Genomic DNA, 21,625 nt, shown 5'->3' with positions numbered 1-21,625 from the left:
CAGTTATTCGGCGAATTTGGCCAGGAAGCTATTTTCCATTCGCATTTAGCTAGGTCTGGTGTCTTTCGTCGCCTCCACCTGGAACTACCGTGCATGTCCTCTTCATGAGATTCACTTGTCTCCATTATTGGCGACGGGAAGGTTGAGCATCAGCAGCCAGCGGCGCTCTTATGCCCATAGAGCTCGTTAGCTCGCCGACGTCCGCCCACTGAAACCTTGCATCCGTATACATCGATACTTTTGTTGTAGCTACCAGACTTGACATCACGTGCACGCCAAAAGCAGCGCCATTAAAACCAAGATGCACTTCTCCTGAACGACAATCAAAGAGCAACTTGTTGATGCACTACGGGAACGATTCATGCACCACCGATCATTTTCGGTTAAGGAGAATGACTACTGCAGGTCATTCTTGAACAACATGACGCTAAGGCCGCAAGCGGGGACTGAGCGAACTGACGTGATGGAGAGGCGCCTGTGGCCGCGCGGCTATGCCGCTATGGATACGCTGACGCTGAGCCCTACGTGCACAAGCACCATGAAGTTCCTATGCTGCTTCACAACCTGCCGTTGGTCGCATCTTGGTCGATCAGGTTCTAATCGTCCAGCAGCGGCCGCGCGCTTCTGTCTATGTTGAGGCTCGTGTGCGGCAGGTGGTGAAACGAAGAGGCAACATTTTTCTTGAATTCCCAATTCCCAGTTGAATTACCTGCTCTGACCAGGGAAGAGATTGTGAGGAGTTGACGTCCCAAACTCCCCTTCCCTTTCCCTCCTCAACTCCCATTACCACGAACCAATCAAGGGATTATTAGACCCATGCCCCTCAATTCCCATTCCCTACTTCAAAATCCCCCCAACCAAACACGCTGTAATAAGAGTATCAAATTAGGCCTCGCTGGCTCCTCTCCTTGTTAATAGCGTGCTTAGCAGCATTGAGGGGCAAGTAGTGCGTCATGTCTTGGGAGATTCATTGTGCATCTTTGTGAGGGCTAGGTTCCCACAATCCCACTTGTAGCATCCGACCTTCAACATTGATCAGGGAGGAAAAGGCCTATTGTCGGCGCACCAAAATCGGCTACCACAAGCGCACACGCGAAAAATGTGGTGCGTTGGTGGTATCACGCCGGTGATAACGCGTTACCGCCGACGCACCGGGTGCGCCGGCGCACCAGCCAGGTGCGCCGGCGGTAACATTTTCCAAAATTAAAAAAAAGAGGCTAGATCCAGATCTAGATCTAGGTCGTTCGTCGCGTTTATCGTGTTCATCCCGCCGTGCCCTTTGTCGTCACGCATGAAGGAGAACGGGGTGAGTGAGAGGAGAGTGGTCAGCCGTAGGTGGTCGTCGGAGGGAGGTCGAGGAGGTGGTCGCTAGAGGGAGGTTGGGTAGGTGGTCTCTGATCTAGGTGTCCTTAGATGTGGTCGACGGTGAGAAGTGGAGGACACTACTAGGAGGAGGAGGGGGAGGGGAGGACGAGGACGAGGACGAGGAGGAGTAGGAGATAGAGGAGAAGGAGAAGGAGAAGGGAAAGGGAAGGAGAAGAGAAGGTGGCTGGAGGGAAGAGGAGCAGGAGGAGGAGAAGGAGAAGTGAAGGAGAACGAGGAGGAGAGTTGGCTCATTTCAATATATAGGATAGGTTACTGCCGGCGCACCAATATGCCAGTGTGCCAGCGGTATGTTTTATCTGATTTTTTTTGCAACTTTTTATAAAACCTGAAATCGGATGTAAAATTTTCCGTAGATACATTTTCATATAAAATCTTTTTCATCGGAGATCGTATGCAAACAGAAAAGCTCGGCCGGACATGCGTGGGCAGACGTGGGTGGATGGAGAAAGGTAGAAGGAGGAAAGGAAAAAAAAAAACGTCTGACATGTGGGTCTAGTGGCATATTTAGAAATTTGCTTTTTTTACAGTTTTAGTTTACGGGTTCTGATCTGCGCCGGCACTTTTTCACTCATAAATACGAGTTCGATAGCCTAAACTCGAGTTTTACAGTTCGCATATTTACGGTACTCTGCTAGAGATGCTCTTACACTTCCTATGAATCAAAGGGGCCTTCAAACTTGAGATGCTATTTGCCCAAACACATACTGATCGATGTCGTTGGATATGCCATACTAGCTCTCTAAATGCAGCATAGTGTGTATAACTGCGTATATAGTTCAAAACACGACCTCGCGCATTTTCACTTTCACGTGGCTACATCATCATTATAAAGAAATGCATTATTTCAAAGCTAGCCGGCTCTTTTGCATTTGCCACGAGCTTTAGCAAAGGGTGGTCTGCTCATAATCTTTGACACCTGACAGGTAGGCGGGCTGTTCGATAGAGATGGCGCTGCAAAAGAAATTCGTTCATGTCCGGACCAGCTGGCTAGCTACGGTGCACGAAGCAGATGCATGCATCATGTGGTACACGGGCACACGGACAATACCGACACGGCCCTATACTGGTGAGAGACGGGTAAATGTACCGTTCAGGACGGAGGGACGTCTCCGGATCAGCCGGTTCGTGTTTGCAGCATGGATTAGTACTGGAGTAGTTTAGTTTAGCTTTGCCTGATCGATTACTCATCACCTTGGATCTAGATTCTAGTTTAGGCACTAGTCCTCTTAAATCCGGGCCCGCGCGTCACATGAGCGTCGATCGGGACCCCTCCGGCTGTCCTAGTTTTGTCGCAATAATGTGAGTTTCATCCATATACCCATAGCCCAATCCGAGTCACATCGTGTCGCTTCGCACGGCCTCTCCATGTGAGCCGCACAGATGACAGATCGACCTACTCTCCATGTGTGTCCGAAAGCGAACCGCGTGACGCGTGCCCGCCCTTCTCGTCGCAAGCCCATGCCATGCATGCATGAACGGGGACGTGAACCCATCGAGCCCATTCACGTGAGCACGCGGTCCCCTCCCCGCTGGTATATCACATCAAATCTCCGGCCGAATGCAACATACATCCATCATCGACCCGTGCACAGCGACGAGGAACGCACATGCCCATGTGAGTACCGCCGCTCATCTCGTTAATTGCATGTCATCATCCTCCTCTCGCTACCCGGCCGGTGCCGCCACTCGATTGCTTCGGATATCGCTTGGCCTGCTGAGAGAGATCGGCGAATGGGACGTAGCTTCTATTCTCTGGTCCCGACCCCGGCCGGCCGGAGAGATCGGCGACGTACGGTAAAGGGCCTCGCTCTGTCATCGGGATCCAACGGTGGCGAAGGCGGGCCTTGTGGTGTGCTGCCATTGAATAGGCTTGGTACGGAGCTTGCCCTGTTTACCAGAACGCAGAACGCAGCGCACTGGTACTGTGTGGCGCAGACAAACCTGCGTGGCCAGAGCAGATTAAAGGCGCTCTGAATGCCCCTCACCGGTACTACACGTGACCCGCACAGACTCGATCCTGTCCCACCCGCTTGCTATTACCTCTATGCCCTTGTAACAGTACAACACTGCGTCACTGCTCCGGCCGTTCTATAAGGGTGTGTTCGGTTTGAGAACCGGAAGGAATGGAACGGAATGGTTCCATTCCGATGGCATGGGATGGTTCCGACCCCGTGTTCGGTTCAGAAAAAGTTGAGGAACGGAATGGTTCCGTTTTCTGTTCGGTTCAGGAATTCCACAGCGGAACGGAACGACTTAAATATGATTTTATTTGTCCAAATCAAAATTAACATGAGCTAAACATGATTTTTTTGCAAATCAAAGTCAAAAAGGGCAAAATCAACTCAGGCCGCCGCTCGTGCCTGGCCGCCGCTTGCTGCCGCGGGCTGGGTGCCTGCTCGCCTCCGGCCGGCCGCCGCTTGCCTGCTGGCCGCCGCTGCCGCTCTCGCTGGCCGCCGCTGCTGCCGCTTGCTGCCGCGTGGCTGGGCGCTCGCTCGCTCTCGGTCGGCCGCCGCCTGCGCTTGCCGGCCGCTTGCCGCCCTGCTCGGCCGCCGCTGCTGCCGCCGCCGGGCGCCTGCTCGCCTGCGCCGGCCGCCGCCTCGCTGCCGGCCGCCGTGTCGCCGCCTCGCTCGCTCGGCCGGCCGCGCCGCCGCATCTGCTCGCCGGCCGCCGCGCCGCCGCATCTGCTCGCCGGCTGCCGCGCCGCTAGCCCCCGCCGCCCCGCGTCGCTAGCCCCCGCCGGCGTCGTTGGAGAAGAACCGCGTGAGAGAGAGGGGAGAGAGTTTACGTGAGGGAGAGCGCGAGAGAGGATTAGTTCGGCATTAGCGAGCCGTTCCTCGCGATTCCACCGATTCGGCCGGACGAGTCCGTTCCGCATATTTGAGGAATATTCCCTTTCGGGGAACCACTTCGTTCCGTTCCTTTGCCGAACCGAACACGAGAACGGGTTCCAGGTGCGGAACGGTTCCATCCCATTCCTCCAGATTCTGGAACCGAACACACCCTAAAGGTTTTCCAGGATTTAAGAAAATTTGAACGCATCCGGATATTAAATAGCATCAATATATATTCAAATTTTAAAAAATCTTAGATAATCTTGATGGGACAGAGGGAGTATTTGGAATTCGCCGTACAAATCAACCACTTGTAAAGGAAGGTAAGCCATTTTCAGCGGCCCGATCAAAATAATTGAAACGGTGGATCTTTTGTCCGGGTAAGGAAAACTCAACCCAAAGACTGAATTTAAACGGATTCTGGCATGTGTATACTCATTCCTAGATTAAATTTGGGATGCGAAGGGACGGATGCGTCACGAACCGCTCACGTGTCCTTTTTTTTTTGAACCAGAGCTGCCCCGAAGGGCCTAGAAACCGACTTATATTAAAGCGGAGCAGGAACAATTTACATGAGGAACATGTTAAAAAATAAAAATTACAAAGCAGTTCCAAACTTTTGCATAGAAGACCCTACAAGAAGATAGTGAAAAGCCATCGGGTCCTCCTCTGCCACCGCCGATGAAGCTGGAGCCCCAACTGCAGCCGCCGGCAACAGAAACGGGGACAAGACCACTTGTTTCTGACTCGACGTGAAGCGCCACAGCGAACTCCGATGAGGGTCTCTCCAAGGAGGTTGAAAGAACGCCAGGAAACGACACCGGCGTAAGAGCAGGCCACCTGCTGGCCATCTGGGTCGGCTGGCAAACAACGGCCACCGAGAGTGTTCTTCTATACTTCGCGGTTCCCCAACTCCGGAGCAGCTCGATGCCACAGTGCGAAAGCCTAGCCTGCTTCTTCCTCCTGACACCACCACGGCGAGAAAAGGAAAACAACAAAGCTCAACACCAAATCTCCAAAAGCCTCCAGCACAAGCACAAGAACTTGAAGGAGCTCGCCTTGAGGATCTTCTCTTCTGCCTTCCACCTTGGAAGCTGGTCGGAGAAACTCAAGGACGACCGTCCGGTGCCGCACCAGGCCACCCAAACGGAAAAACTCCAGATCTCAGCCTTATTTTCGGAGATCCCTGAGATCTGCATCCCCACATACAACAGCTCTTGCCACCAGAGCAGTGCAGTGAAGAATAAGAATCCCAGGACACGCCAGATCCGGCCGACAAGATCCGACGAACTACTCCAAGACTATCCTTTGAGTGGTCCTTGGACAACTGGACATCGACCCAACGGCCGCTTACCCTTCTACCTCATCAGCAATGGTAGGTCAAGGTCTGCGCCACCATCAATGCCAACCCCTCACCTCATGCACCGGCACTGATCTTGGCCGTCCTTCCATTTGAAGTCAAGCGCCAGCACGCGCTAGTTCCCGCATCCATCGCCATTGCCATTTCCAGTCATGCCTGCTTCAAAGAAAACCGGGGTTGAAGCCTTCTTCTCCCACCGTCGACATGGACCGGTCTTTGGCTGTGCTGGCACAAGTCCACTAGGTGCACCAAGTACGTCATACTCGTGATGCCAAAAGTGATGGTGTCGAGGGGCTTTGCCATCAGCCTCGGCTGGGTGCCCGTGCCGCCACTACCCGGCGACAAGAACTTCTTCCACGAGGTCTTCCGCCGCAGGCAGAAGAAGGTAATGTGGCTCGACCCAAAGTACGACATCAATAGCTTCCATTGGCCGAGCTATTTCGCGAGGAGCGAGAGGAGAAGCTGGACCGCTTCGACGACGAGCACCCACCACTGAAGAAGAACGTGGCCAAGCAGATCAAGTTCTGGCCAAGGCCCGCCCGCACCGTCGTCCAGCGACAAACCCTCCGATATGAGAAAGACTTCGCAACGTACTAGTTCTACATTTGGTTTACTGATGATGTATTGTTCCTCTTATTTATCCATACGAGTGATGGTTTCTATCAATGAATAACGTTTTCTATCCTGAAAGAAAGATGAAATGATGAAATACTGATACGTCTCAAACGTATCTATAATTTCTTATGTTCCATGCTACTTTATTGATGATACACACATGGTTTATACATACTTTATGTCATATTTATGCATTTTTCGGCACTAACCTACTAACGAGATGCCGAAGAGCCAGTTGCTGTTTTCTGCTGTTTTTGGTTTCAGAAATCCTAGTAAGGAAATATTCTCGGAATTGGACGAAATCAACGCCCAGGGTCCTATTTTTCCACGAAGCTTCCAGAAGTCCGAAAAGGAAACGAAGTGGGGCGACGAGGCGCCGACACAACAGGGCGGCGCGGCCCAGGCCCTGGCCGCACGGCCCTGGCGTGTGGGGCCCTCGCGTCGCCCCCTAACCTACTCTTCCGCCTACTTAAAGCCTTCGTCGAGAATATCCCAGTACCGAGAGCCACGATACGGAAAACCTTCCAGAGACGCCGCCGCCGCCAATCCCATCTCGGGGGATTCAGGAGATCGCCTCCGGCACCCTGCCGGAGAGGGGAATCATCTCCCGGAGGACTCTTCACCGCCATGGTCTCCTCCGGAGTGATGTGTGAGTAGTTCATCCCTGGACTATGGGTCCATAGCAGTAGCTAGATGGTTGTCTTCCTCTCATGTGCTATCATTGTTCGATCTTGTGAGCTGCCTAACATGATCAAGATCATCTATTTGTAATGCTACATGTTGCGTTTGTTGGGATCCGATGAATATGGAATACTGTGTTATGTTGATTATCAATCTATCATCTATGTGTTGTTTATGATCTTGCATGCTCTCCGTTGCTAGTAGAGGCTCTGGCCAAGTCGTTACTTGTAACTCCAAGAGGGAGTATTTATGCTTGATAGTGGGTTCATGCCTCCATTAAATCCGGGACGGTGACGGAAAGTTCTAAGGTTGTGGATGTCTTGTTGCCACTAGGGATAAAACATCAATGCTATGTCTAAGGATATTTGTGTTGATTACATTACGCACCATACTTAATGCAATTGTCTCGTTGTTTGCAACTTAATACCGGAAGGGGTGCGGACGCTAACCCGAAGGTGGACTTTTTAGGCATAGATGCATGCTCGGATAGCGGTCTATGTACTTTGTCGTAATGCCCAATTGAATTTCACACTACTCATCATAATATGTATGTGCATTGTTATGCCCTCTTTATTTGTCAATTGCCCAAATGTAATTTGTTCACCCAACATGCTATTTCTTATTGGAGAGACACCACTAGTGAACTGTGGACTCCAGTCCATTCTTTTACATCAAATACAATCTACTGCAATACTTGTTCTACTGTTCTTCGCAAACATCATCATCCACACTATACATCTAATCCTTTGTTACAGCAAGCCGGTGAGATTGACAACCTCACTGTTAAGTTGGGGCAAAGTATTTTGGTTGTGTTGTGCAGGTTCCACGTTGGCGCCGGAATCCCTGGTGTTGTGCCACACTACACTCCGCCACCATCAACCTTCAACGTGCTTCTTGGCTCCTACTGGTTCGATAACCTTGATTTCTTTCTGAGGGAAAACTCGCTGCTATACGCATCACACCTTCCTCTTGGGGTTCCCAACGGACGAGTGCTTTACCGTCACAAGCAGCGCTTTTTCTGGCGCCGTTGCCGGGGAAAGAAGAAAAGTTACACCACAAAGATTTTCAACTCCCACGTCAACAACGCTTTTTCTGGCGCCGTCGCCGGGGCGATCAAGACACGCTGCAAGGGGAGTCTTCTACTTCCAATCTCTTTAGTTTGTTTTTTGTCTTGCTTTACTTTACTTTATTTACTGCATTGTTTGCTCATTATATCAAAAACACAAAAAAAAATAGTTACTTGTTTTACTTTATTTACTATGTTTGCGTTCTCCATATTAAAAACACAAAAAAATTAGTTACTTGCATTTACTTTACTTATTTCATCATGTTTCCTCCTAAGTTCACTCTGAAAGATATACCGGTAGGAGAAGGGTCTATCATTGGAAGAGATAATATAGAAGCATTTTTCACCCATGTTAGCATGGATGAAGATTTTGAAGATATACCATTATTAAAAGCTGCTCCTACTTATGAAAGTGCTTCTGCCTGTTTAGTACACATGTTGGAAACTAGATTTGTTAATCTCAATCCCATAATACAACATATGTTTCTTACACTTTCTGATATGGAGAGGGGAGAAAAGAGAGATTTTGTTTTAAAAGTCCTTGTTAGAGAATTTGAAGATATAGCTAAAGAAGCTAGAAAAGTTTTTATTAAGCATAAGAGGCTTGGTTTGTTCACTGATTTTAAAAGAACACTTGAAAAGATGGACATGGATAGAATAAGGTACACTAATAATGTTAATGATGGTGGGGAGATTAAATCACCGATACCTAGTAAGCTCCTAGGAATGCATGAAGCTCTAGAAAATAACTATGCTTGGCTTGTTCCTGAAAATTTGTTTGATGAGAATAGCAAGCCTAAGACTAATGAAAAGGGAGCCTCTGAAACTTACATATACAAGATACAATGCATAGTTGAGAAAACTCCAAACCCCGCTGTTGATGCATCATCTCTTGATAATACTTGATACACACTTTCTGCGCCTAGCTGAAAGGCGTTAAAGAAAAGCGCTTATGGGAGACAACCCATGATTTTACTTCGCACTTTTATTTTATATTTGAGTCTTGGAAGTTGTTACTACTGTAGCAACCTCTTCTTATCTTTATTTTATTGCATTGTTGTGCCAAGTAAAGTCTTTGATAGTAAGGTTCATACTAGATTTGGATTATCTGCGTGAAATGCATTTCTTGCTGTCACGAATTTGAGTAGTATTCTCTGTAGGTAACTCAGAAAAATCTGCCAATTTACGTGAGTAATCCTCAGATATGTACGCAACTTTTATTCAATTTTAGCATTTTCATTTGAGCAATTCTGGTGCCTCTAAAAAATTCGTCTTTACGGACTGTTCTGTTTTGACAGATTCTGCCTTTTATTTCGCATTTCCTGTTTTGCTATGCTTGATGGATTTCTTTATTCCATTAACTTTCAGTAGCTTTGTGCAATGTCCAGAAGTGTTAAGAATGATTATGTCACCTCTGAACATGGGAATTTTTTATTATGCACTAACCCTCTAATGAGTTGTTTTGAGTTTGGTGTGGAGGAAGTTTTCAAGGATCAAGAGAGGAGGATGATACAATATGATCAAGGAGAGTGAAAGCTCTAAGCTTGGGGATGCCCCCGTGGTCCATCCCTGCATATTTCAAGAAGACTCAAGCATCTAAGCTTGGGGATGCCCAAGGCATCCCCTTCTTCATCGACAAATTATCGAGTTCCTCTAGTGAAACTATATTTTTATTCCGTCACATCTTATGTGCTTTACTTGGAGCGTCTGTTTGTTTTTGTTTTTGTTTTGTTTGAATAAATTGGATCCTAGCATTCATTGTGTGGGAGAGAGACACGCTCCGCTGTTGCATATGAACACATATGTTCTTAGCTTTACTCTTAATGTTCATGGCGAAGGTTGAAACTGCTTCGTTAATTGTTATATGGTTGGAAACAGAAAATGCTACATGTGGTAATTGGTATAATGTCTTGAATAATGTGATACTTGGCAATTGTTGTGCTCATGTTTAAGCTCTTTCATCATATACTTTGCACCTATTAGTGAAGAAATACATAGAGCCTGCTAAAATTTGGTTTGCATGATTGGTCTCTCTAAGGTCTAGATATTTTCTGGTAAGGGTTTGAACAACAAGGAAGACAGTGTAGAGTCTTATAATGCTTGCAATATGTTCTTATGTGAGTTTTGCTGTACCGGTTCATACTTGTGTTTGCTTCAAACAACCTTGCTAGCCAAAGCCTTGTACTGAGAGGAATACTTCTCGTGCATCCAAATCCTTGAGCCAAAAACTATGCCATTTGTGTCCACCATACCTACCTACTACATGGTATTTATCTGCCATTCCAAAGTAAATTGCTTGAGTGCTACCTTTAAAATTCCATTCTTTGTCTTTGCAATATATAGCTCATGGGAAAAATAGCCTAAAAACTATTGTGGTATTGAATATGTACTTATGTATCTTATTTCCTAATAAGTTGCTGGTTGAGCGATAACCATGTTCCTGGGGACGCCATCAACTACCATTTGTTGAATATCATGTGAGTTGCTATGCATGTTCGTCTTGTCTGAAGTAAGGGTGATTTATCATGATCAATGGTTTGAGTATGCATATTGTTAGAGAAGAACATTGGGTCGCTAACTAAAGCCATGATCCATGGTGGAAGTTTCAGTTTTGGACAACAATCCTCAATCTCTTATGAGAATATTATTTGTTGTTGAATGCTTATGCATTAAACAGGAGTCCATTATCTGTTGTCTATGTTGTCCCGGTATGGATGTCTAAGTTGAGAATAATCAAAAGCAAGAAATCCAATGCGAGCTTTCTCCTTAGACCTTTGTACAGGCGGCATAGAGGTACCCCTTTGTGATACTTGGTTAAAACATATGCTATGCAATGATAATCCATGTAAATCCGAGCTAATTAGTACAAGGTGCGAGCACTATTGGTAATCTATGCATGAGGCTTGCAACTTGTAGGATATCTTATACATAACACATATGCTTTATTACTACCGTTGACAAAAGTGTTTCTATGTTTTCAAAATAAAAGCTCTAGCACAAATATAGAAATCCATGCTTCCCTCTGCGAAGGTCCATTCTTTTACTTTATGTTGAGTCAGTTTACCTACTTCCTTCCGTCTTAGAAGCAAACACTTGTGTTAACTATGCATTGATTCTTACATGTTTACCTATTGCACTTGTTATATTGCTTTATGTTGACAATTATCCATGAGATATACATGTTGAAGTTGAAAGCAACCGCTGAAACTTATATCTTCCTTTGTGTTGCTTCAAAGCTTTCTACTATGAATCTATTGCTTTATGAGTTAACTCTTATGCAAGTCTTATTGATGCTTGTCTTGAAAGTACTATTCATGAAAAATCTTTATTATATGGTTCAATTGTTTACTCATTGTCTTTACAATTGCTTCGAATCGCTGCATTCATCTCATGTGCTTTACAAATAGTATTGATCAAGATTATGATAGCATGTCACTTCAGAAATCATCTTTGTTATCGTTTACCCACTCGGGGACGAGTAGGAACTAAGCTTGGGGATGCTTGATACGTCTCAAACGTATCTATAATTTCTTATGTTCCATGCTATTGATAATACACACATGTCTTATACATACTTTATGTCATATTTATGCATTTTCCGGCACTAACCTACTAACGAGATGCCGAAGAGCCAGTTGCTGTTTTCTGCTGTTTTTTGTTTCAGAAATCCTAGTAAGAAAATATTCTCGGAATTGGACGAAATCAACGCCCAGGGTCCTATTTTTCCACGAAGCTTCCAGAATTCCGAAAAGGAAACGAAGTGGGGCGACGAGGCACCGACAGAACAGGGCGGCGCGGCCCTGGCGTGTGGGGCCCTCGCGTCGCCCCCTGACCTACCCTTCCACCTACTTAAAGCCTTCGTCGAGAATATCCCAGTACCGAGAGCCACGATACGGAAAACCTTCCAGAGACGCCGCCGCCGCCAATCCCATCTCGGGGGATTCGGGAGATCGCCTCCGGCACCTCGCCGAAGAGGGGAATCATCTCCCGGAGGACTCTTCACCGCCATGGTCGCCTCCGGAGTGATGTGTGAGTAGTTCACCCCCGGACTATGGGTCCATAGCAGTAGCTAGATGGTTGTCTTCTCCTCATGTGCTATCATTGTTCGATCTTGTGAGCTGCCTAACATGATCAAGATCATCTATTTGTAATGCTACATGTTGCGTTTGTTGGGATCCGACGAATATGGAATACTGTGTTATGTTGATTATCAATCTATCATCTATGTGTTGTTTATGATCTTGCATGCTCTCCGTTGCTAGTAGAGGCTCTGGCCAAGTCGTTACTTGTAACTCCAAGAGGGAGTATTTATGCTCGATAGTGGGTTCATGCCTCCATTAAATGCGGGACGAGTGACGGAAAGTTCTAAGGTTGTGGATGTGATGTTGCCACTAGGGATAAAACATCAATGCTATGTCTAAGGATAGTTGTGTTGATTACATTACGCACCATACTTAATGCAATTGTCTGTTGTTTGCAACTTAATACTGGAAGGGGTGCGGACGCTAACCTGAAGGTGGACTTTTTAGGCATAGATGCATGCTGGATAGCGGTCTATGTACTTTGTCGTAATGCCCAATTGAATTTCACACTACTCATCATAATATGTATGTGCATTGTTATGCCCTCTTTATTTGTCAATTGCCCAACTGTAATTTGTTCACCCAACATGCTATTTCTTATTGGAGAGACACCACTAGTGAACTCGTGGACCCCGGTCCATTCTTTTACATCGAATACAATCTATCGCAATACTTGTTCTCATCGTTCTTCGCAAACATCATCATCCACACTATACATCTAATCCTTTGTTACAGACAAGCCGGTGAGATTGACAACCTCACTGTTAAGTTGGGGCAAAGTATTTTGGTTGTGTTGTGCAGGTTCCACGTTGGCGCCGGAATCCCTGGTGTTGCGCCGCACTACACTCCGCCACCATCAACCTTCAACGTGCTTATTGGCTCCTATTGGTTTGATAACCTTGGTTTCTTTCTGAGGGAAAACTCGCTGCTATACGCATCACACCTTCCTCTTGGGGTTCCCAACGGACTAGTGCTTTACCGTCACAAGCAAATACATCATGCCGATGGGTTTGCCTCTGGCCCAGACAGGTAATAGGAGTCAATTTGGCAATGGCCCCATTCCCCGATCCCCGGTGGGTAATCCACCTATTAGGGGACGGTTTTGGTTAGTTCTTCATCTCCGTTGGGATCTTATTGGAGGCAAACTCTCCCCATTAGGTAAGCTGAGGATCGGTCTGTGTTACCATTACCATACCAGATAACCATGAAATCTCCGTTAGGCACATGACATGTGGCACTAGGGTACAAGATAGGTATGTATAGATATTAGAAAACCCTAATCCTATTGTGCTCACATTTCCTCTCCCGTCCCCAACTGCCGTAGTCTCCAAACCCTAACTCCTAAACGCTTGCCTCTCCTTCCTAAACTGCTGATCCAGTCAGCCCCGTCATCCTACCATGTTTTCATTTTATTTTAGGCTCATTGTTACTAGCTAAAGCGGGAATGGTTAACCGATGGTTATTTGTTTACCCGATGGAGATGGGATGGTAAAAGAACTTGCCTCGTTACTTAGTAGGGATGGGACGGAGAAAAAATCCTGCACTGAGATAGTTATGGTTGTGCAATAACCATTGGTTAGTGTCTCCGTTGCCCTATGAAAATAGGAGGATATAACTTCTCTTGACCTGACTTAAACGAACCAAAACGTACATATTTTATGTTTAAAATGAATCTAACCGCTAGAGATAGCTTAAGGGAACATCAGGCTTAGGCCACTCTGGCCCAACCGATATAAAGAAAGCTGGCCGTAGAATTTTAGCCTACGTTGTCCAGGAAACATGTTGTGAACTTGACTTGACACCGTTAGTAGCCTACGTGATGCTAGTCTGACCAGTTAGTACGAGGACTAAGCTGGAGTAACTTGTAACGGAAGAAAATGCACACGAACGCGCTTACTCAAGGGTAAAATGGCCATTTGATGAATCTCCAAGCCTCTACTAAAAGCTTTGCTGTGCAGGCTCACTCCACTCGGCACTGTCCACTCCACTCCACTGGAGACAAAGCAATGGCATCTCCCGCTCCGAGCCCGGCCACGACGCTCCTCACGCTCGCCACCCTCGCGGTGCTCGTCTCAGCCGCCGCGGCGTGCTCAGAGTCCGACCGGGACGCGCTGCTCTCCATCCGCGCGGCGCTGTCGGAGGCGCGCCTGGGCGTGTTCTCCACGTGGAAGGGCGACGACTGCTGCGCCAACTGGTACGGCGTGAGCTGCGACCCCACCAACGGCCGCGTCGCCGACCTGACCCTCCGCGGCGAGGCGGAGGACGCCGTGATGGCCCCCGCCGGCCGCCCCGCCTCCGGGGTCATGTCCGGCTACATCTCCGACCGCGTCTGCCGCCTCGACGCGCTCTCCTCCCTCATCCTCGCCGACTGGAAGCAGATATCCGGGCCCATCCCGCCCTGCATCGCCACCTCCCTCACTTCCCTCCGCATCCTCGAGCTCCCGGCCAACCGACTCACCGGCGAGATCCCGCGCTCCATCGGCAGCCTCTCCCGCCTTACCGTGCTCAACCTCGCCGACAACCTCATCTCCGGCGCCATCCCCGACTCCGTCACCTCCCTCGCTTCCATCAAGCACCTCGACCTCGCCAACAACCAGCTCACCGGCCGGATCCCAGCCAGCATCGGCAACCTCGCCGCCACGCTCAGCCGCGCGCTGCTTAGTCGGAACCGGCTTTCCGGCCCCATCCCTCCGTCCGTCGGCTCCCTCACCAGGCTCGCCGACCTCGACCTCTCCGAGAACCGTCTCACCGGGGCGATCCCGGACAGCCTGGGTTCCTCGGGCACCGGCGTGCTCACGACGCTGCACCTCGGCGGCAACCGCATCTCCGGGCGGATCCCGACGAAGCTGCTGGCGACCAAGGGGCTCGGGATCGTGAACCTCAGCCGGAACGCCGTGGAGGGCCCCATCCCAGACGTGTTCACAGCAAAGTCGTACTTCATGCTGCTGGACCTGTCGCGGAACCGGCTCACCGGAGGCGTGCCCAAGTCGCTGGCGTCGGCGGCGTACGTGGGGCACCTCGACCTCAGCCACAACCGGCTGTGCGGCACCATCCCGGCGGGGCCGCCGTTCGACCACCTCGACGCCGAGTCCTTCGCCAGCAACAGCTGCCTCTGCGGGTCCCCGCTCGGCAAGTGCACGTGAACGGACGTGGCGAGCGCTCACCGTGGCCGTCCGATCGCTTCGACCCGAATTCGGATGATCTTTACTAGCGACCTAGTGTGTGTGTGTGTCGGGTACCAACTGCGTGGTCGTGCGTGACGAGTTGGGTATAGAAGAAGTCAAGTACGTAGATAAATATTGTACTGCTGAACGTGTGTGAGCAGAACAAGGAAACGGCGAGGAAAAGGAGAATCCATTCTTTCCTCCTTTTCACTTTCACTTTCATATTTTCTTCTTCTTTTGCTAGTGATTTCTTACTTGGATTAAGCATGATGTTACTTTAAGTGAAGTTTGAGCTGTACAAACAAAAAGTATACAAGCATTTGCACTGCCAACTCGTCAATGACAGATTCTGAGAAGTGTAAGATATATACGGTGTTGGCTCTGACTATGTATATATGCATGCTTGCTTCCGCAGCTACAATGATGTCGGAAATTCAATTCGGCTCCCGGGTGCGTATGCTCCCTCTACCAGAAAAACATATTTTGAAATGTCAAAAAATTTAGATAAAAAATTATACATGTACATCTCCATAATGTATGTGCATTCGCTAAGTTTCACGAAAAACCAATATTTTTTGTGGTCTAAGTAAAATGGAGAAACTTTATCTTGTGAAAAACATTATTTTTAGCACTGAATTTTGTCTTTTTTACACACGTCACATGATAACTCGATTTTTTATGAAACGACTTTGTGAGCGCGTAGCACGTGAAGATGTACGTACAAATTTTTGTTTTAATTTTTTTGAAATTAAAAATGTACATAATATGCATTTCAAAATATAGGGAGCATATGCACCCATGTTCCAAAACACCACTCCCGATGATGTGAATTTTTATCAACGGATGCCCACAGCCATGAGGATGTGAATGACTATGTATATATGCATGTTTGCTTCAGCAGATACATGGATGTGAATTTTATCAACGGATGCCCACAGCCATGAGGATGTAAATTTTATCCACGAATCCGGATATTCAAATGTCCAACGTGCTGGACACGGGTATGAATTACGTGGAGCGGATATCAACGAGCTCATGGGATACAACCGCATCAGCTAAGCACATGTCGACATCGTACAGAAAGCGACCTATGAATAAGATAATTGTGTAAGTTATAACCTATGTTGCATAATCACCGGAATGTGGGCTTGGCCCTTCTGTCATTACTGCCACCAGTTATCTAGCCCAGGTTCATGCTCTGCTCCGTTGTCCTGTTCTTTGGACAACACTGCACGGTAATTAGTGCAGCCGCTCATTCCGTTGTTAAGTGCTGCTCCCGAGTCCTGTCGTGTCCCACGAAGGCACAATCACATGAAAATACTGTCCTGAGTTGTACTACTATTCTAGACGGTAGAAGAAAGGCCACAAATGCAAGGCTTTTCTTTCGTGAACTTTGACAGCTTATCGTTTCGTACTATTGCTCTTGACTACCAGCTCAAGATCTGAGCAGTGACCAAGCTTGCAAATGCATCAAAAATTTGGACCACTCTCTCCATTCAATTTTTGTGCTCCTTTTGCAGATCAGAAAACAAAGAGGTGTTCTTTGGTGTCTCCTCTCCTCCCTCCTCATCACTAAAGTTGAAGGGATAAGTTAGCTTATGAAGGGGTGTCACCAGATCCGAACTGTCCATAGGGAGCCAAAGTTTGGAGAGGGGGGACAACAAAGTAAAAGCCAAAACAAAGCATCTTAACAACATGTTTAGTATGTTTTTCTAGGGCTCCGTTAAGAGAGCCGACCTAAAGCGATCTAGTTCGTACCCTCGGATGTCGCTGCTGCTTCCCTTGCCCTTCATTGGTAGCTACGGGAACTGCAAGATGGCGAAACTTTGGATCTGATGACCGGTCTCTGTAGAGTCTCCGAGTACTTCGTTCTAGGTGTAGGGGCATCATCGTCAATGATGAGAATAAAGGTCATTTGGCCCGTCCTAGATCGGTGTTCTTCTACGAAGGAGCGTCGATGGGTTGGAGTTTGGAGTTGATCGTCGGTCTTTAGGTGTGGCGTAATAAGTATTTTGTCTACGGTGGGGGTATTTAGTGGAGGGGATGATGTCGTAGCATATTGGTGTCCTCAAGTTATGCGTTCGCCTGATGAAGCTGAATTAGGTACAACTTGTAAGTTTCTTGTCCCCCATTTCCGTCTGGTCAAAGCTGGGATTTTTTCCCAGCCCTTCTCGATACTAGCTTCTCCGGGATGGCAATCTCTCCAGATCATGGTCGTGGACATCTTCTGGTTACGTCGATAACTTTCGGACAACTGTTTCTATAAGCGCCTAGGCTTATTCAAGCTTTCATGACATTGGCTTTGCTACGCTGGAGCGGCATCAAGCTTTGATCGCGACGCGTCATCGAGGGATACAGAAGGAAGATGGTGCTGAAGTTTTCAAAGACTTGTATTTTCTTTTCTTGTAAGAGCTGATTTCAGATAATTTATATGGCCTTACGCCTTTTTTCAGCCAAAAGAAAACAATGTTTCTTTACAAAACCAGCCCAATAAAACTGTTTCTTTTTTAGGTGGTATACACCACCCTGGTCGGTGCGGACCAGGTGTCGCACCCCTCAGGGTGGGTGTTGGGCTGGCCCAGTCGCATCCTTTTTTTTTCTTTTTTTTTTCTTTTTCTTTTTTTGCGTTCTTTAAAAATTCAAAATTTTAATCTGATATTTTTCGGAAACCAAAAAAGATTCAAAATCTAAAATGTTTAAAAATTTGAACATTTTTAAAACTTGTAAATTTTCTATAATTCGAAAAACATTATTTTTAATTTTTTAATTTTGAAAAAAATTCAATTTTGAATAATTTTTGAATTTGAACACATTTATATTTGAACAATTTTCGAATTTGAATAATTTTCATATTTGAACAATTTTTAAATTTGAACATTTTTAGAATTTTAATAATTCTTAAATTTGAACGTTTTTCGAATTTGTACAGTTTTCAAGTTTAGACGTTTCCAATTTTAACAGAAGAAAAAATAAATAAAAAAGAAAAGGAAATAAAATAGAAAGCAGAAAAAGAAATAAAAAGAGAAAAGAGAAAAGAAAACAAAAAAGCTAAATGGGCTAGGCCTAATACCCGACCAGGGTGTGCGGTGCTCGGTAGGCACCGACCTGGTCGGTGTATAGGAGTGGCCGCACAGTGAGGCTCCGAGCCATCCCATAATCTTATTCTCTGCCAGACCAGCCCACTAAAGCTGTTCCTTTATCTTTTTTTTTTGAGAGAATTTGGCACTTTATTCACTTAACACAATGTTCGGGATACAAAGACCATCAGGGGGCTGGAGAAGCCACAGCTGACGTCCCAAATTGCTAGAAACAGCAAAGCGTGCCAATCTATGAGATTCAAAATTAGAGAGTCTACTTTCGTGCCTAAACGAAAATTCTTGCAAGTGTCTCGCATCAGCTTTCACCTCGTCAAGGATCATACTGTAGCTTCCCTTGTAGCCCTCGGAGTTGAATGCGTTGATCACCGATAAACAGTCAGAAGCAACCGTAACTCGCTGGAGCTGCAAGTCCTTTGCCAGGGCCATTGCTTCCCTGCAAGCAACAGCTTCCATGGTGGCTGGATCAATGATGCCTGGAACAGTAAGAGTCGAGGCACCCATGAACACCCCATTCTCGCTTCTGCATACAACCGCCACAGCGCCGCCCCGGCTGGTCTTGGACATGGCCGCGTCGACGTTGAGCTTTGCACAACCAGCACTTGGAGGGATCCACTTGGGTGCATGCAATATAGAGCCAGTGCTCACCTTCTTCGTACCCGCCTTGGATGAGATGGCAAGGTCGCGGAGGTAGCTCTGGATAAACATGTGCGTTGACAGGGGACTTTGAAACTCCTCTTCATGGATGATCTTGCGACGAGCAAACCAGATCGCCCACAGCTGTTCCTTTATCTTTTCTTAACCAGCCGGTAGTATGAGTGGTCCAATTAACTAAGTAAAGCCCATGTTCACCAAACTATAATAAGCCCACGGTCCTTTTTCCAGATTTTGCCTCCTAATTAAGTTTACACCAAAAAGAATAAGAGGCCCGCAAAGTAACAAACTCTTCGTAGATAGATATTTGGTGCACATGGAAACCTGAGGTCTCGTTTCTTAAAAAAATAAATCAAAAACCATATTTTTGAGTTACAAACGTGTAATTTCAAACACTTTATATACTGAGCTACACAAAAATGACAAAATTGTATATCAAAGTAGTAATTTTCAAATCTCCAAAACATATTAGATTTTGACATTTTTATCTAGCATTAAATAGATAATTTTAGGTTAAGATTTTGCACGACTGTGAGATGTATCAGTGACGATCTCGAGAATTACTTTCATATTTTTTAATAACTTGTAAAAATATCTTTTATTTTTTTAATGGTGAGAGCACTGAAGTCCGGGACCCAAATCAGTTTTCATTCGTCTCCTCTCTTCACTCTTCCACGGTTCTGCTATTATGTACAATCTCAAATCTAAATGAGTAGTAATGGATAATCTGAATATTTAGCATTTAGATTCGAGAAATAAAAAAATAGATGAGGTAATATTTGAATTCGAACGGCAATAGAAATGAATGTGGTAAATATCCGAAGTTGTTTTACAAATATGAATGTGGTATTAAATTTTGAAGCAAATGTGGATATGATACTGGATGTATTCCCATCCGCATAAAATTATTTAAGCGAAATTTCGCAATTCTAGCCGAACATGGTTATCTCTCTATCTCTCTATCGTTCTATAAACATGAAGCGTGTTATATCAATATATTATTTCTCTATCATTCTACAGTTAACTCATTATAAGACCCTACTCTAGTTATCCTTTTCAATTTGAGAAAAGTATCCTATCTGCATTCGTGCCGCAAGTAGCATCCACTCCACCTTATTGTCAAAAACATTCACTTGGCAATATTTATATTTGTATCCTTATTTGTTTTGAATTATAAAAAAAGGATGTGGGAAGAGCATTGTTCATCTAGTTTTTTTATTTTTGCCAAATCTAACCCCTATGCGAAACTAATGCCTCATCTAACCCCAACGAAGCTATTTTCATCAACGCGAATGATGGAGCCGATGTCGTGCAAGTCGGCACCAATGGGTATAGGGCCGAACATATTAAGCCCTTTTTTGCAAAATTTATTAACGGAAGCATGTACAACTTCGATTTCATTCTTAGTGAGACCAAATCTATTGATTGGAAAACAATGATGGTATCTGAGGAATAAGCATCGGCTAGTTTTGTGAGAAGTCGTTTGTTTGGTCAAAATTGAGATGTATAAAAACGGGATAAATAGGAGTACTTCGTTTCACCAAAAATGTCTGAACTTTGTTAAAAATTAAATACAGTACTTCCTCCGTCTGTTAATAGATGTCGGAAGGTTCGACTAAATTCGGATGTATCTATGCACTAAAGTGTCTAGATACATTCGAATTTAGACAAACTTTTGACATCTATTTATGGACAAAGGTAGTATATATATTTCAATTTTGATAAAATTGAGACGCTCTTGGTGGGTGGGTGGGGACGGAGGGTGCATCAGCATCCAATCCGTTATTCCCTTTCCACCCCTTCTCAAACATGAGGCGATCCTCGATGTGGGCGATCTTGACAGCCGCGGTTGCGGGGGCCGGGGGGCATGATGCGAGCGCGGCTCGGGTGCGCGGAGAGGGCGGGGACAGCGTGGGGCGGTGGACGACGCAGGGGCACGAGGAGCAGCCCAAGTGATAGGGCAAAGGTGGCCGATCTTTCGATGAGACGAGGATAACTTCGATTTGTTGGTGGAGTTCGTGCTTGACGATCCGACTACACGTGCAAAGCTCGTGCGCCAATGCAATCGCTAGGACAATCTCCGGGAGTTACTGATCTTGCGGATGCGCGATCAGCCTGGCCAGCAAGGGTCTTAATTCCTACTGTAATCGAGAACAAGTAAGAACTAATGATGCAATCAGAATATTGCGGATGAAAGATGAAAGCTTTATTGAAAAAGGTGGGATTCCGAATAGTCGGTCTTGTTTTGGGTGTTGGCCTCAAAAGAAGTACACGAGAGTTGCAGTGATGACTAACTTTTAATCTAATCAAAATTCGAGTCTAAACGTGACGGCTATGGGGGTATTTAAAGGAGGAAAAGGTGGGGTTTTGGCCAGCCATACATATGGTGGCCGAACCAAAGCCTAGAAGGCCTTTCCCCCTTCAATACGGACTATAAAAAGTGGCTGACTTAATTCCTGCGAAAATGACATGGGTCTGGCCCAAAACTAAAGGTGACGCAACACCATATTATGCTATGGACGAAATTATGAAGTGGAGAACTCTATATTTTGTTCATGTCTTCATCTCTTCTTATGGTGGCTTCAAAGTTCTGAAATCTCCACTTGCGGTGTCCTCTTCAATCCTCAAATGATTGCTGACATCTCCTCCATGTGTGATCATGCTCCAATGCTTGTCCTCCTCATCCATGCT

The 21,625-nt window shown here is 46.3% G+C and overlaps 1 protein-coding gene across 1 annotated transcript; it reads left to right on the top strand.

The window, feature by feature from the left end:
* The first annotated feature begins 14,027 nt into the window (after nt 1-14,027).
* Nucleotides 14,028-15,170, top strand: LOC124677574 (DNA damage-repair/toleration protein DRT100-like). The gene has a single exon (XM_047213556.1). It carries the CDS (start codon nt 14,028-14,030, stop codon nt 15,162-15,164), a length of 1,137 nt encoding a protein of 378 aa, XP_047069512.1. The 3' UTR covers nt 15,165-15,170.
* The last annotated feature ends 6,455 nt before the right edge of the window (nt 15,171-21,625 follow it).

Source organism: Lolium rigidum, chromosome 1 (genome assembly GCF_022539505.1).
Source record: "Lolium rigidum isolate FL_2022 chromosome 1, APGP_CSIRO_Lrig_0.1, whole genome shotgun sequence".
NCBI classification, from domain to species: Eukaryota; Viridiplantae; Streptophyta; class Magnoliopsida; order Poales; family Poaceae; genus Lolium; species Lolium rigidum.
This window is presented reverse-complemented; position numbering and strand designations above follow the sequence as displayed.